At 40.7% G+C, this 15,404-nt stretch overlaps 1 protein-coding gene across 1 annotated transcript; it reads left to right on the forward strand.

Annotated features, from left to right (window-relative positions):
* The first annotated feature begins 1,873 nt into the window (after positions 1 to 1,873).
* On the forward strand, positions 1,874 to 2,839 carry LOC120914430 (olfactory receptor 6C3-like). Its single transcript, XM_040325125.1, has one exon. The coding sequence runs from the start codon at positions 1,875 to 1,877 to the stop codon at positions 2,817 to 2,819; it is 945 nt and encodes a 314-aa protein (XP_040181059.1). The 5' UTR covers position 1,874; the 3' UTR covers positions 2,820 to 2,839.
* The last annotated feature ends 12,565 nt before the right edge of the window (positions 2,840 to 15,404 follow it).

Below are 15,404 nucleotides of genomic sequence, written 5' to 3' on the forward strand. Positions count from 1 at the left end.
CTGTCATTACTTTTTTTTTTTTATGACGAATTTCCCCACAAATCGCTATCGCACAATTCTGCAAGTGATTGTAATTTATTATCGCTGTTTTCTAGCTGCTCTAAAACCATTTTTGACATAAAGGGACATTTTTGGTTGCTATGGACAATCTACAGTTTCCTTGCAGAAAGAACAGTTTTTATTATATAAAAGAACATGTAGGACACTGGGCAGACCACTAGGGACAAGGGGGGTGTGTATTTTTTACATACAGTACTGTAATCTATAAGATTAAAGTATACTGTATGTAATATGTTTGTTTACATTTTTGAATTTGGCGCCGTTCTCCTCTCACGTGCATCGTAACGTCGCAGGGAACGGAGATCGGTGGCACACAGAGACACTGTGTGAATCGAGCGATGGCATCGCTGTATCCAGGGACAAGGTAAGTAAACCCTGCCTATGGATGCTGCAAGGCAAGCCAGAGTCTGACTCGGGGTTACCGATCGCAGCACGAAAACTTAACCCTGAGTCAGACTCGGGAACACTGCCAGGGGGGTTAAAACATAGCCAGAGGTATAGTGAAGTAAAAGAAACAACACTGTAAACTCAGAAGAAAAAAAATACAATTGGTATCTATAAGACCTTTTTTCCATCCATCATCAGATATCATAAACAACACTGGTAGTATAAAAAAACGTAAATACAATTTTTCAAACATATAGGGGATCAATCCCTTTTTTGCAAAAATGCTCAACTGACGATTGGGATATAATGAATTGGTTTGAAAAAAATCTTGTTTAGATAAACACCTTGTAAAAGTATTGAATATTACTAAGCAACCATATGCAACTTTAATGTTAGCAACTGCATGAAGTCAGCATGTAATATGCATTTTGAAATTGTCAGGGAATTCCCGTAAGACGCTTTGCACATAGACGTGCGCAAGAGCATAGTCTTTGCCATAGAATGGCTCACAGATGCGCGCATGCGCGCCAGGGCTCGCAATTGCGGGCACGCATGCGCACAGATACGGGCACGCGCGCACACGTACGAGCCTAATTCAGTTTGGTGCCAGACAGCCTATTTAAAGGGTGTCTGGGCTCTTGTGCCCTTGCTGACTGATCTTCAGCTTGTTTCTGTAATCCTACTTGATCCTGTATGTTTTCCCAGTATTCTGACCCGGCTCCGTTCCTGACTCTGGCTCTGTCTGCGATTCGGTACCTCACTGCCCGCTTGCTGACGAACCTGGCTATCCCTGAGACCTTGCTCCTGTCTATGCCCCTGGTCCCTGTTAACCCTCGGTTACCTGCCTGGCTTTCACCTGTTCATGCGCAACTCATCACGGACTACTCCAGGCCGCTGAACCCTGCCAAGCTGTTCTCCCGGGAGCCCCGGCTCCAGGCACTCGTGTCCCTCCTGTCCTTTGGCTTCCTCTGTTTCACCTTCAGCGGAGCCAGGACAGGAGATATAAGAGAGGCCGACCTCATCAATTCAGTCTCCCATCCGATCCCTGACAGAAATAGTGAAAATCTCCAAACACAAAAAATTGAAGTGATCTTTAGGAGAAGGTTGAGGAGAGAAGAAGAACTATTTTTTTTTAAATTAGCATCTAGAGTCACTCTAGGATTCCTGATTAGAAGTAACGTAGGTTGTTCACATCTGATTAATTGAGAAAACACAGACATATAATGTTATGTTCAATGAATGTGATGGGTTTAATGTGGTCTCTCTTTCAGATCTGAAGACCCTGTTCCACTAATTTCCATGAACAGGGCGCAAAAAAGGAGAAATGCATAAAAACTGGAGCTCCAATCAATGAAAATTCTAAGGAGGAGTTTGCCTTTGGAATCTGGTCACATCATCTTTAAATATTTCCAAGTTTGCTCATAGAAATGGTTGTAAACCATACCGGAGTTACATATTTTGTTATAAAAGGAATCTCAATAGCACCTGAACTGCAGGTTTCAATCTTCCTCCTGGTTCTCCTCATATATGTCATCACTCTAGGTGGCAATATTACCATATTTCTTCTGATCTACCTGGATAATTGCCTTCACACACCCATGTACTTCTTCTTGGCCAACCTGTCCGCAGTGGATATTTCAATTTCAACTGTCACGCTACATAGGATCTTAGTAAACTTTGTCACAAAGGATAATAATATGGGCTTTTCTGCATGTATGACACAAAGTTTCTTTTTTGGATCATTATCTGGTCATGAATTATTTATTTTGACAGCTATGAGCTGTGATCGATACATGGCCATTTGTAAACCTTTAAACTATTACATGATCATGAACTTTAAAACCTGCAGTGTTCTAGCTTCATTCTGTTGGCTGTTAGGTTTTATACAGGTTATTCCTTATTCTGTCATGTTAGTTAGCATCTCTTGTTATTCATCTAATGAAATTGATCACTTCTTTTGTGATCTCCTTCCAGTTATGAAAATAGCTTGCAGTGACATCTCTGTTTTGGAAGCATTGTCCTTTATACAAGGGATAATTATGTTCTTCTTAACTCCATTTTGTCTGACCTTCATTTCTTACTTTCTGATAATCAACGCCATAATAAAAATACCTTCTAATATTGGAAGACGTAAAGCCTTCTACACATGTTCATCTCACCTCACTGTTGTCATTTTGCTTTATACAACACTGATTTTACAATATCTGATACTAAACAATAGCTTTGGATCCACCAAGCTTTTCTCTTTATTTAATACTGCTATTGTCCCCATGTTGAATCCAATTTTGTACAGTTTAAAAAACAAAGATGTGAAATCATCTTTTAAAAGGGAGCTGGGTAGCATAAAGAATAAAATTGGTTTGAATTTTTAACTATAACCCACAAAGCCTACTCCAACCAATTGCCTTCATACATTTCCTTACTAATTACTAGTTCCCAGGTAACACCATAAGTGCAACCTCTGCTCTGCACATTTTGACTGCCTCTGTTTTATGGGAAATCCATATAGGTGCACTTGAACTAACACAATTAAGGGCTTCTGTCCCTTTTTACATTAAGTGTGTGTATTTTATAAGTAAGACAGGGATGCGCAGGTGTCCTGTGGCATCCCCATTCAGGCAGTCTAATTGATGTCAATTAGGCTGCAGCAGCTACGCTGACATAGCTGCTTCTCCCAATTTGACATCTATGTGAGTGCATGGCCACGGACATGCACTGGTTGCATTCAGAGCCATGCACTTGCACCTGCACTGATGTCAAGTTGGGAGGAGCAGCTGTGTCTGTGCAGCTGCTGCATCCCAGTTGACATCAATGGGACCGCCCGCACAGAGATTCTTGGAACACCTGTACATCCCCATGCAAATAAACACAGCCCTCACAAGGATCACTCGTTGATACACCCAAGTGAACAAGGCCTAACTGAATAGCAAGAGATATATGCTATTAAAGTTATTCACTGCATAACAGTAAACTTGTGTGTTAAAATAATGGAGAGTAGCCTTGTGCATGCTACGTGTTAGCTGTAGGTGTTTTATATGACCCATTTCTGTACATATTAAAAAAAATGAAAATGAAAAGAAAGAATATACTAAACCAATAAACGAGGAGTCTTCAAAAAGTTTTCACACTTTTATATTTTTGTTGGAAACATAGAAATATAGAAACGTTGCGGTAGTCCATTGAGTCTGCCTATCTAATTTTTTTTTATTGTTTATTTTTTTTGGTTTTATTTTTTTCATTAACTTTTTTCATTAATTATAGATCTTTGTTTGTCCCAATCATGTTTCAAACCATTTACTGTTCACTCACTCACTACCTCTACTGGAAGTTTATTCAAAGCATCAACTACCCTTTCAGGAAAATTTTCAAAAATTAATTTTGAACTTTCCTCCAGTTAGTTTGGAAATGGTGAGAGTGGGAGGAGTTTTACTTATGGCATTAAAAAGTTGGTATGACACTGGAAAAAATATTATTAAATAGAGTTAAAAAAGAGTGAAAACGTTTTGAAGAACCCTTGTATATATTCCCTTTAAACACATCTTTTTTTAATCAAGGAAGATTTTTATTAAAGAAAAAGATTAAACAGACATTCACATTAGATACATGCCAACATAAGAACAGTCTAGTACAATGCACTACATAAGAGTAGCCTATAAACAGCAAATATAAATCTCTTCAGTTACATACATGCAAGAGCACTGTACCGATGTTTGTTTAGTGAATAAAACACAGATAAAAACTCCTAAACAACTAGATATCATGAACTAATTCCTGAAATGTGTGGTCTTAGGTACTAACTTGTTCATAAAATACAGTTCCTTATCATTAAAGCTTATCATGTCCAGAAATTGCCTTATTAATTTTAAACCAGGAGAACTCTTTTCCTGATCAGCAGACCTGGTGTATCTAGCTACGGTTGCCACATGTTATAAAACTAGCAAAGTACATTCCTATGCTGATAGATGAATTTTTCCCTAATCAGCATATAATTTACTTGGTCCACCCATCGTTTCCTACTGGGCACCCAAGGTGACATCCAATACCGTGCTATCAACTTACGAGCCACATACAATAATCTTAGTATGGCTGTATGGCTCTAAGAAGTAAATGTTACTTACTCCAAGGCACCCAGCAATCATACAATGGGATTGTTCCCAATTCACAACTGAAAAACTTGTGAGATCATGGAAATAACCTCTGACCAATACCGGAATAATTTAGGGCACCTCCAGATCATGTGCAGCATGTCTCCATCATCTCTTTCACATTTCGGGCATAATGTTGTGTTTACACCATTTATACAGTTAGACAAGTGCCCTGAGTAATAAGTTAAGATGGGAAAGTTTTTGTGAGGCTGAAACTGATACTTGGGGAGTAGAAGTTAGACAGCGATCCCAAGTTTCCCCATCAATAGGCTCCAAATCTTTCTCCCATCCCTTTTTACATAAAAGTGTGGAGGCATCATGGGTGGATTGTGAAAGGATAGAGTATCCCTTAGAAATCATTCCCTTTTTATCAACACTGCCCGCATTAACGGATGTTCAATTAAACACATCTTTAAAATATATACAGTTGCAATAAAAAGTATGTGAACCCTTTTGCAATGATATGGATTTCTGCACAAATTGGTAATAAAATGTGATCTGATCTTCATCTAAGTCACAACAATAGACAATCACAGTCTGCTTAAACTAATAACACACCAAAAATTAAATGTTACCATGTTTTTTGAACAGACAATGTAAACATTCACAGTGCAGGTGGAAAAAGTATATGAACCCCTAGACTAATGACATCTCCAAGAGCTAATTTGACTTCTGTTGGCTGACACCTCACTCCAATCAATGAGATGAGATGGGAGATGTTGGTTACAGCTGCTCTGCCCTATAAAAAACACACACCAGTTCTGGGTTTGCTTTTCACAATAAGCATTGCCTGATGTGAACGATGCCTCGCACAGAAGAGCTCTCAGAAGACCTACTATTAAGAATTGTTGACTTGCATAAACCTGGAAAGGGTTATAAAAGTATCTCCAAAAGCCTTATGCCGCGTACACACCATCACTTTTTGTGATGAAAAAAAACTACATTTTTAAAAATGTAATTTAAAATGACCTTGTGTGGGGAAAACATAGTTTTATGTCTTCGAAAAACGAAAAAAAATCGAACATGCTTAAATTTTTTGTGTCGTTTTTAAAAACGCAGTTTTTTGTGTCATTTAAAATGATAGTGTGTGGGCAAAACAACGTTTAAAACAACGTTTTTAAACCCGCGCATGCTCAGAAGCAAGTTATGAAGCGAGCTTGAATGGAACAGAGTGCCATCGTACGTGCTGAACGTAACCGTGCTTTGCTAGAGCATTTTGAAAAAACAATGGTGTGTATGCTACGTCGTTTTTAAAAATGAAGTTTCAAAAACGTCGTTTTTTTTCATCACATAAAACGACCATCTGTACGCGGCATGACTGTTCATCAGTCCACGGTAAGACAAATTGTCTATAAAGCTGCTACTCTCCCTAGGAGTGACTGTCCTGTAAAGATGACTGCAAGTGCGCAGACTTCTCAACGAGGTGAAGAAGAATCCTAGAGTGTCAGCTAATGACTTACAAAAGTCTCTGGCATATGCTAACATCCCTGTTAGCAAATCTACGATACGTAAAACACTAAACAAGAATGGATTTCATGGGACGATACCACAGAGGAAGCCACTGTTGTCCAAAAAAAACATTGCTGCACGTTTACAGTTTGCACAAGAGCACCTGGATGTTCCACAGCAGTACTGGCAAAATATTCTGTGGACAGATGAAACCAAAGTTGAGTTGTTTGGAAATAATACACAACACTATGTGGAGAAAAAGAGGCACAGCACACCAACATCAAAACCTCATCCCAACTGTGAAGTATGGTGGTGGGGGCATCATGGTTTGGGGCTGCTTTGCTGCATCAGGGCCTGGACAGATTGCTATTATCAAAGGAAAAATGAATTCCCAAGTTTATCAAGACATTTTGCAGGAGAACTTAACGCCATCTGTCCACTAGCTGAAGCTCAACAGAAGGTGGGTGTTGCAACAGGACAACGACCCAAAGCATAGAAGTAAATCAACAACAGAATGGCTTAAACAGAAGAAAATACGCCTTCTGGAGTGGCCCAGTCAGAGTTCTGACCTCAACCCGATTGAGATGCTGTGGCATGACCTCAAGAAGGCGATTCACACCAGACATCCCAAGAATATTGCTGAACTGAAACAGTTCTGTAAAGAGGAATGGTCAAGAATTACTCCTGACCGTTGTGCACGTCTGATCTGCAACTACAGGAAACGTTTGGTTGAAGTTATTGCTGCCAAATGAGGTTCAACCAGTTATTAAATCCAAGGGTTCACATACTCTTTACACCTGCACTGTGAATGTTTACATGGTGTGTTCAATAAAAACATGGTAACATTTAACTCTGTGTGTGTTATTAGTTTAAGCAGACTGCGATTGTCTATTGTTGTAACTTAGATGAAGATCAGATCACATTTATGACCAATTTGTGCAGAAATCGATATCATTCCAAAAAGGTTCACATACTTTTTATTGCAACTGTATCAAGACAAAAGCTTTTCTTTTCTAGTTTTGGATAGCACGAGAAAGGATTAAAACTCTTGTAAGGTTGTAAGAAGCACTAATGTCAGTGTGGAACGTGTCACCTCCTGGGTCTTGTGGATTTGTTTTGGTGGCTGTCATGTGTGATGGAACAATAAAATCACGTTGGATCGTTTTATTGGAGTGCAGCCTTTTCCTTTCCTTTTCAAGGTTTTTACTGACAACCAGTACTCTGTTAGAAAGATTTAACATCATTTCTAGACCTGCTGACAATGGTTTTATCAGACTGGGAGAGTGACAGGGGTTTTATCCTGATCCTACTCCAGCAAAAAAAATAAAAAATAGTAATGTTAATTAAAAAAAATGTATTACTCTATTGCAGAGTCTTCTCACTTCCTGTCTGGAAAAATGTCAGCAGGACAGGAAGAGAGAATAAATCTCTCTAACTGTGCCCCAGATAGGTTCTAAACCTTCCCCACATTATCCAAAACCAGGTAAAAGAGATGACTAGACCTGCACTTTAAACTAACCTTTTCAGGCAAGCACTGTACATAATCTCTCCTAATCTTTTCAGCTACTTATCTAGCACTGCTACCTCATTTATTATCTGACAAGCCACATAATGTCACATTGTATAATATATTTGTAGCGACCTCCCAGACCTCTAGGGGCCTGATGGTGACCTCAAGAGTTAGGGAGATGGCATGTAAGATGAAATAATGGGCGCCAGTCACTTTTTGAATGCGAATAAGAGATTTATTGTCTTTTAACAAGAACTGTGGGAGAGCCAGGACACCCTTAGGTAGATTCAATGTTAACTGGCAGACTCCGAGACACTATAGGTAGACAGCTATATAGGGAAAGGCCTCCAGCCGGATGCCACATCTGTATAGGTAGGACCGCTGTCTCCTATGGCAACTGAACTTGTAACCAGGGCCGGTACAAGGCAGGGGCGGAAGGGGCGGATGCCCTGGGCGGTACAATTTGCTGGAGGAGGGGGGCGCACTTGCAGGTGTCACTCTATACACACTAGCCAGCGTTGCTGCCTGTACCTGTAAAACTGTCTGTAAGTGTGCTGAGGGCGATCATGCACTCGGCAGTGTCGGCACAACAAGTCCTTCACCTCCCTTCCCTGTCAGCATGCTATGCTTCACTGTGCACTCCCCCTATGAAGGAGCCGCGTTAGTCCTGGCCCATCACTCACAGCCGGGGGCGGGTGGGATCACTCAGAGGAGCGCAGAGAACTGTGCTAGCGGCGGCGCTGCAACCTAGAGAAGTCGATGAGCCTGGCTCTAGCTGGAACCTGGAAACAGTGTGTGACAGTGCTTGTTCTTGTGTATTAAAGTAAGCAGAATTGCAGATACAACTGGTAGACTACATCCGCCACAAGAATATAATCATATGCACAAGTGATTTTGGAGTAGTACGATTCAAGGTCTTGACCGCACCCCAGTTCATTCACTTAGGGCATATGCAAAGAGCACCCTCTTGTGTTTCTTGCCACAGTAAATCTCAGATTGCCCAATACATTGGGCAAGTCAGTACTAAGATGTGAGCCCCTGGAAGAGGAAATCAGTATACTGTACTGTACAAGTTTTAGTAATGCATGTTGAAGCAAGAAAACTCAATTAAAAATTGCTTAAAGTTTATATGTAATTTCATCTGTAGTTAGTTTAAGCACCATAAGTCAAGTCAAATTCATCTTGGTTTTCTTCTAAGAAATAACATAATGCCTTAGCCTGCAAGAGAATAACAAGTGACATGCACAGGAAGTCTGAATACACCTTAGTTCACCAGTAAGTACCTTTGTTAAAATGTAAAAATTGCACTCATTACCCGAATATTGTCAGCTATGTAAAGTACACACCCAGACACAAAACGGTTCTAGCGCACAAATTTACATTATATAACACAAACAAGGAAACATTATTATATTACAACTATGAGTCCATAGGGAAGGTCCATAAAAACATAAAAAGTTCATATGATGCTAGTGTCAGCAGTCTCTCCTTCCTGCAGGATCTGGGACAGTTCCCATCAGCAGAACATGTAAACACCAAAAAATAAATAAAGAGGGAGAGAGAGCGCCATTACCTGAGTGTAGAATTTATTAAAACTGAATAAAAATGAAAATTATATATTGCACTCACATGTAAAATGAACATATGAGCACATTTGTCAAGTGTCCTGTAGGTGGCAGTATACCAGGTGGTCAGTGGTGTTACAGCAGACCACTCTAGGTGGGTGTGATGTCAGCAGGGCCAGGACAAGGGGTGGGCGAAAGGGAAAGTTGCCCTGGGTGCAATAGTTTGCTGTAGAGATGGGGGCGCCTTGTTTCTGTTTCAAGGCTGACAGGAGTAGTGACAGCAGCAGTGATTTAACAAGTGACTGCTGGGCGTAGGATCCCCTAAGCTTGCACGTCACGGGGGGGCGCAGTTTGGGACTTTGCCCTGGGCGCTGGATGACCTGGTCCCGGCACTGCTTGTAACAGTCACTAAAGGTAGTTGTACATAACTCTTGGAAATACAGAATAGTTCTCTTATCTTACAGTTTTCTACTGTAGGTCTTCACTCACTGAGCTCCCAGTCTCTCACTAGACTTCCAGATCCCAGTCGTCACCAGATCTCCTGAGTTATTCCACAGCTAACACGCTGTATACTCCTCAAGCGTCACCCCCGCTAACCTGCTGGGTCCCTGGCTTGGCACTCGCTAAAACTTTCCCACTTCTTCACCGTCCCTGGCTGGTGAGAAGACTGTTCTGGTACTTGCTCAAGCTTACTCACAGTACTCTCCAGTAATAAGGTGGATGGTCCCTTAGTGGCGACTGCTTCCTCTTTACCTACGATCACAACTGATTCCCCATCCGGCTGAACCTTTGCAACTCGGTTGGACTCCAATCCTGCAGTCCCAACCCTATGCTGCTTCTCCTGCTCCTGGATAGGCCTCAGGCAGCCTAGCAACCAGGTGTCCATGGGATAGGCCTCTGGCTTCCGGCCTAGCAACATAACACATGTCAACCTAGACAGCCATCCAGGTGGCACAGAACCCCAATAACCTGACTCCACCCAAATAAATAGGCTCTCTCAGCAGGCCAATGGACTAAAGAAACCCCTGCCAATTGGCAGAGAAACCCCATCCATTCATAATCTGACCTTGCTATGCCCTTGTTGATCTAATGCCACCAGCCACAGTGCCACCTAGTGACAAAAGAGAAAGAATGCAGCAATTCCAGAATTAGAGAGTTATCAGTGGATTTTCTAACAAGTAGCCAGGACAATTACTACCTGGTAAGCAAAATTTGTTAGAAACCTTGCCTAAACACCAGGATGCTACATATTTATTGACTTATTCCTCTAGATTGTAAAATATTTCTCATGGGCCCTCCCTTTGGCTGTATCTTGTTATTGTTACACATGGGCCCTTTGGCTGTATCTCATTATTGTTTCATATGCTTTCCTATACTATATAATTGCACATGTCTTATCATTTGATCTATATCTATTGACACAAAGATAATATGGAGAACCCTGTAAATCATAAACACTTGTATGTGGTCAGTTGTACATCGAGAGACACCTATTTACAACACTTAAACAGGTTTCAGTATTGATCCACTTGTACTGAATCTAGGGACATCAATCTGAGAATTGATGATGACGATGGTGATGATAATGAGGTCTGATAAACCCCATACTATATGGAAAATTTTTGAAGTAGTACTGAACACAGTGACACCCTAATTTTCCCCAGAATATGCAAGTTGGTAACAAAGGTCAGATTTAAATCTCAGTGGTAGGCATCCATGGAAGGTGACGCATTTGACAAGGAACCGTTCTAATGTAATATATCTAGAAGAAATGCAGGGAGTCATAAACCTCCACTAGTCAAGGCCTCAAAAGACAAGGCCCTGACATAAAAAGTCTAAAGAGCAGTTTGGGCAGTGCATATTTCCTAAAACTAAACTTTCATTTATCTTATCTACCAGCTTTAATTTATATTTAAGTTCTCCTATTGTGATGGAGTTGCCTTCATTAAAAGTGACTAAACATATGTATTGTATAAGAAGATACCAGCCAGTTAGACATCACGCATGCCTATAGGTCCAGAAGACTAATAGGGCACTTTAGGCCTTCTAAGACAAACATAATTCAGATATATGTCATGCTTGGTATTTAATAAATTGTAGTTTCATTCTGCTAAATGATATGCTGGTTGTCAGATTGTGAAATCTTGCCATAAGGAAATACAGCCGTATTTAATATGGACAGGTGTGTTTAGATCATTAAGGGTGTGTACACCTTCAACATTCTTCTCCGACATGAAGAGCTGTTGCATTTGGTAACGCTGAGCTTTCATTTTACCATCAAAATTATGATGGAATACTTGGAGTCTTTTGGGAGGAACAGTGGGCCAGATCCACAGCCCCGCAGCGCAACGTAATTTAACTGATTTAAGTTACACCGACGCAAATTTCCTAAGTTAGGTATCGATCCACAACACACTTACCTGGAAATTTGCGGCGGTGTAACTCAAATCCGTCCGGCGCAAGGCGTTCCTAATCTAATGGGGCGAGTCCCATTTAAATTAGGTGCGCTCCCGCGCCGGACGTACTGCGCATGCTTGTGACGCAATTTTCCCGACGTGCTTTGCGCAACGTGACGTCATTTTTTGATCGGCGCGGTGCGTATCGTAGTTCCGTATTCCCGTGCGGCTTACGCAATCGACGTAAAATTTAAAAATTCGACGCGGGAAAGACGGCCATACTTTACACAGCAGTACGCCTGCTGTGTAAAATTAGGGCTGGTTTACAAAAGTGTAACTAAGCGACGGGAAACTAACATAGCGGCGATGTAGCGAACGCGAAAAGGCTTTGAGGATCGACGTAACTCCTCATTAGCATACCCAACGCGTAATTTCGGCGATGAATGCCCCCAGCGGCGGTCGCGGTACTGCATCTTAAGATCCGGCAGTGTAAAACTATTACACCTGCCGGATCTTCTGTCTATCTCTTGGAAACTGATTCTGTGGAACAGTTCCAAAGATAGAAACAGGGATACGACGGCGTATCAGTAGATACGCCGGCGTATCCCTTTTGAGGATCTGGCCCAGTGACTCTGTCATATCAGATTGAACTTACTCTGTACATGATACACTGTACTGAACCAAAAAACAAGCAGAATGTATTTTTTATTTTCATACACTTTTATTTTACTGCCTCTTAGTGTAGTTTGTAAATAATTTCTGTAAATATTTTCTGCACTGTTAGCTAAATCTCTGAATGCTTTAATTAGGAATTACAGAACCTTACCACAGCAAAATGGAAACAGTAATAAACAGTAGCATATAAATGAATTTGGGCAAAACCACAAACAATGGGAGAACCAGTGTCTTTGAATCCGAACCATGAATCTAGGGGAGTTCTAAATAAAAGGGCAATACTGCAAGCTGAAAAGTCTTCAGTCTTTCCAAATCCTTTCCACTATATAGTTTAATTTTCATTTTTGGGGCCCAGAGTTCCTGTGTTGGGATGCACAGCACTAGTAAGATCAAATGGCAAGTTCCCAAACTATATCCAAAAAGAGAGAGTGACACTGTCCCTTTAAAAAGCGGGTAAGGAAGTGGCCTCTCACTTCCTTGTGGAAGTCTGTAATTAAATATTCTCCCCCTCTCATTTCCATTTTTTTCATTTATTATAGGTATGCTGTTCATGGCACCGACAATTAATGCAGCTCTTCGTATCTATATTGTACATTCACATCAGTCCCTTTCCTCGAGGAGCTTACAATCTAAAAATCCTGTTCATCCGGCACTGACTGGTCATGCTTGTGTTTAGCTAAAAAGAGTTGTTGTTTCCTTTCTTTTTTGATCCCATGCCTATGTTTGATTACTAGGCCCCTAAAAAAGCGTTTGTGCACTTTCCACACCATGAGGGGATTATGGACTTTTTTTATAATCACTTTTTTTTCCTTTATTATAACAGATCTCGTTTTACAATCGAATATATATAAAAAAAAGAGCATTAAACAGAGACAGACAAATACAATGCTTACAATTTACCCTGAAAAATCCTTTTAACATGTAGCACTCGTTCCCCTTTCCCCTTGGAGTTCTCTGATCTATCCTCCTGTTTTACCCTTTCATTCTATTTCCTCCCTCCAGAGCACTCTTGGGTAACGGGAAATGCTCACATACACACATTATACTCCAATCTCCAAAAAGAAGACGAGAGAAACAACAACTAATTGAGGAATGGTGTGTTGTCTCCATCAATCTATCCACTTGTTCTGTCGTGAAATGATGGCCCAATTCCTTTTCCCACTCACAAATGTAGTAGGGAGTTGTATGACCATGAGCACTCAACACCAACTTATACATTCAAGATAACATATGACCCGGCTCTGATAAATTAACACACCACTCCTCAAAGGTGTTCAATGGATTTGCGGGTCTCATCTGATGTTTCCATTTATTAAACCAGTCCCTCAACTGACCATATTTCCATTCCGCCATTACTACCTCCCCCATATTCTTTATTAAACCCCCCAATGGAAGAAGTTCCCTTGTGGTGCCACTCCTGCACAGTTCCCTTTCCCCTCCCTACCCCAGCACCTTAAACTACCTTAAACTACCTCTTTCCTCCCCCGGGGGAAACCAGGGAAAACCTTCCAGGGGTGTCAAGGGTGATATCGGGGGAGCGAATCTTCCTGTCAGGGTGATTATGGACTGAGTTTCTATTGGTTTAAAACATGTGCTTTACATCCCGTTGGAGTTCTCACTCTTCAAGAGCATCCTAGAGAAGATTGGTGTTCAGTCTCCAGGTCCTAGGATTTTATTGTTGGGAGGCTAGATCAATAGTTATGGAGATAGGGGCATGAGCTGAAAATGTCATGCAAGAATAGAGTTATTTGCCTGACGAAGAGGTCCTGTGTGGCCTCGAAACGTTGCACTTCTTGTGATGTTTTCTGTGCAATAAAACTTTTGGACGTTATATACGATCCGTGGTGTGCTGGCAAATATGTTCATGTGGTTGATTGTTCCAGTACCCAGCTGGTGATCGCTTCAGCACCCATTTTTGTATTTATGAGCCGTTTCCCCAGGAAGGTGTGCGATTGGAATATTTATTCGAATGCAAGAATAGAGGACACCAAGGTTTTAGGTAAAACTTGATGTGGGAAAAAAACTATTTTCTCAAGTAGCTTTAATGTGTGTATGAGGAAAATGTATAACTTCACTCCCGAGGGTGAGGAGCTCTCCAGACAGACTAAGTTTATGACTATTGGGTACTTATAGTACCACTCTTGTTTGAGATTGTGGCCATATGATGCCATGAGACCTGTTTAGTGAATTAAAATGCTCTTTTAAAGCGGAGGTCCGCCCATCACTTCAAAAATTAAAAGTCAGCAGCTTCCACCCAAAGCTCCACTTTTGGGTGGAACTCCGCTTTAACATCTGGAGGGGTGCTGTGGTATGTGTTTGGATAGCACAAATTTGTGGGGGTTCTGGCTGGTTTGATATGTGTTTCATTCATGAAGACTTTATAAGTCTTAATCTTCCATAGCTGATATAGGAGCCATGACCGCTTCTCAGGCATATTGAGACCTTTTAAGTTGAGCAAGGGAAAGCCCTTGCTGCTTGGGATCAGATGTCAGGAGTGCATTTCCCTCGAGGGGGGCAGAACAGCGAACAATATGGGGTGTTTGTGGGAAATTCCAGAGCCACAAAACGCACTGTGAGATTGCAGTGCATTAGTGTCTGATGATTGGCCAAAGCATGCACCTGACCTTAATGCTTTGGCCAATCACAGCACGCTCTGCAAAGAGAGCCATAATTGGCCAAAGGCAGGGTGCCTTTGGCCAATCATGGCTCAGGGGGACTCAATCTACACCCCACACTATATAAGGCTGCTTACATAGCAGCCGTGTATAGTGTGTGACTGTGGACATAGATAGATTGATCTAGATTAGGCAGGCAGGTTAGTTGCAGGGTATTTGATATATATATATATATATATATATATATATATATATATATAGTCTGTATAATATATATATATATATATATATATATATATATATATATATATATATACTCTGCATTTAGCATAGACTATATATTCAGTGTATAATCTATTCAGGTGGTGTATTCATATATATATGCAGTCTAGTGTATATATATATATATATATATATATGTATACTGTATATATATATATATATATATATATATATATATATATATATATAGGCATATAATTACATTTTTTTAAATAATATTTAACAGCATGAGAATAGTGTCATGAGGATAAACATTGCAGTTTTGGATACTGAAGTCCCCCATTTCCCTCATAAAGACCGAGTAGAAGAATACATTTAAT

This window comes from Rana temporaria, chromosome 9 (genome assembly GCF_905171775.1).
Source record: "Rana temporaria chromosome 9, aRanTem1.1, whole genome shotgun sequence".
Taxonomy (NCBI): domain Eukaryota; kingdom Metazoa; phylum Chordata; class Amphibia; order Anura; family Ranidae; genus Rana; species Rana temporaria.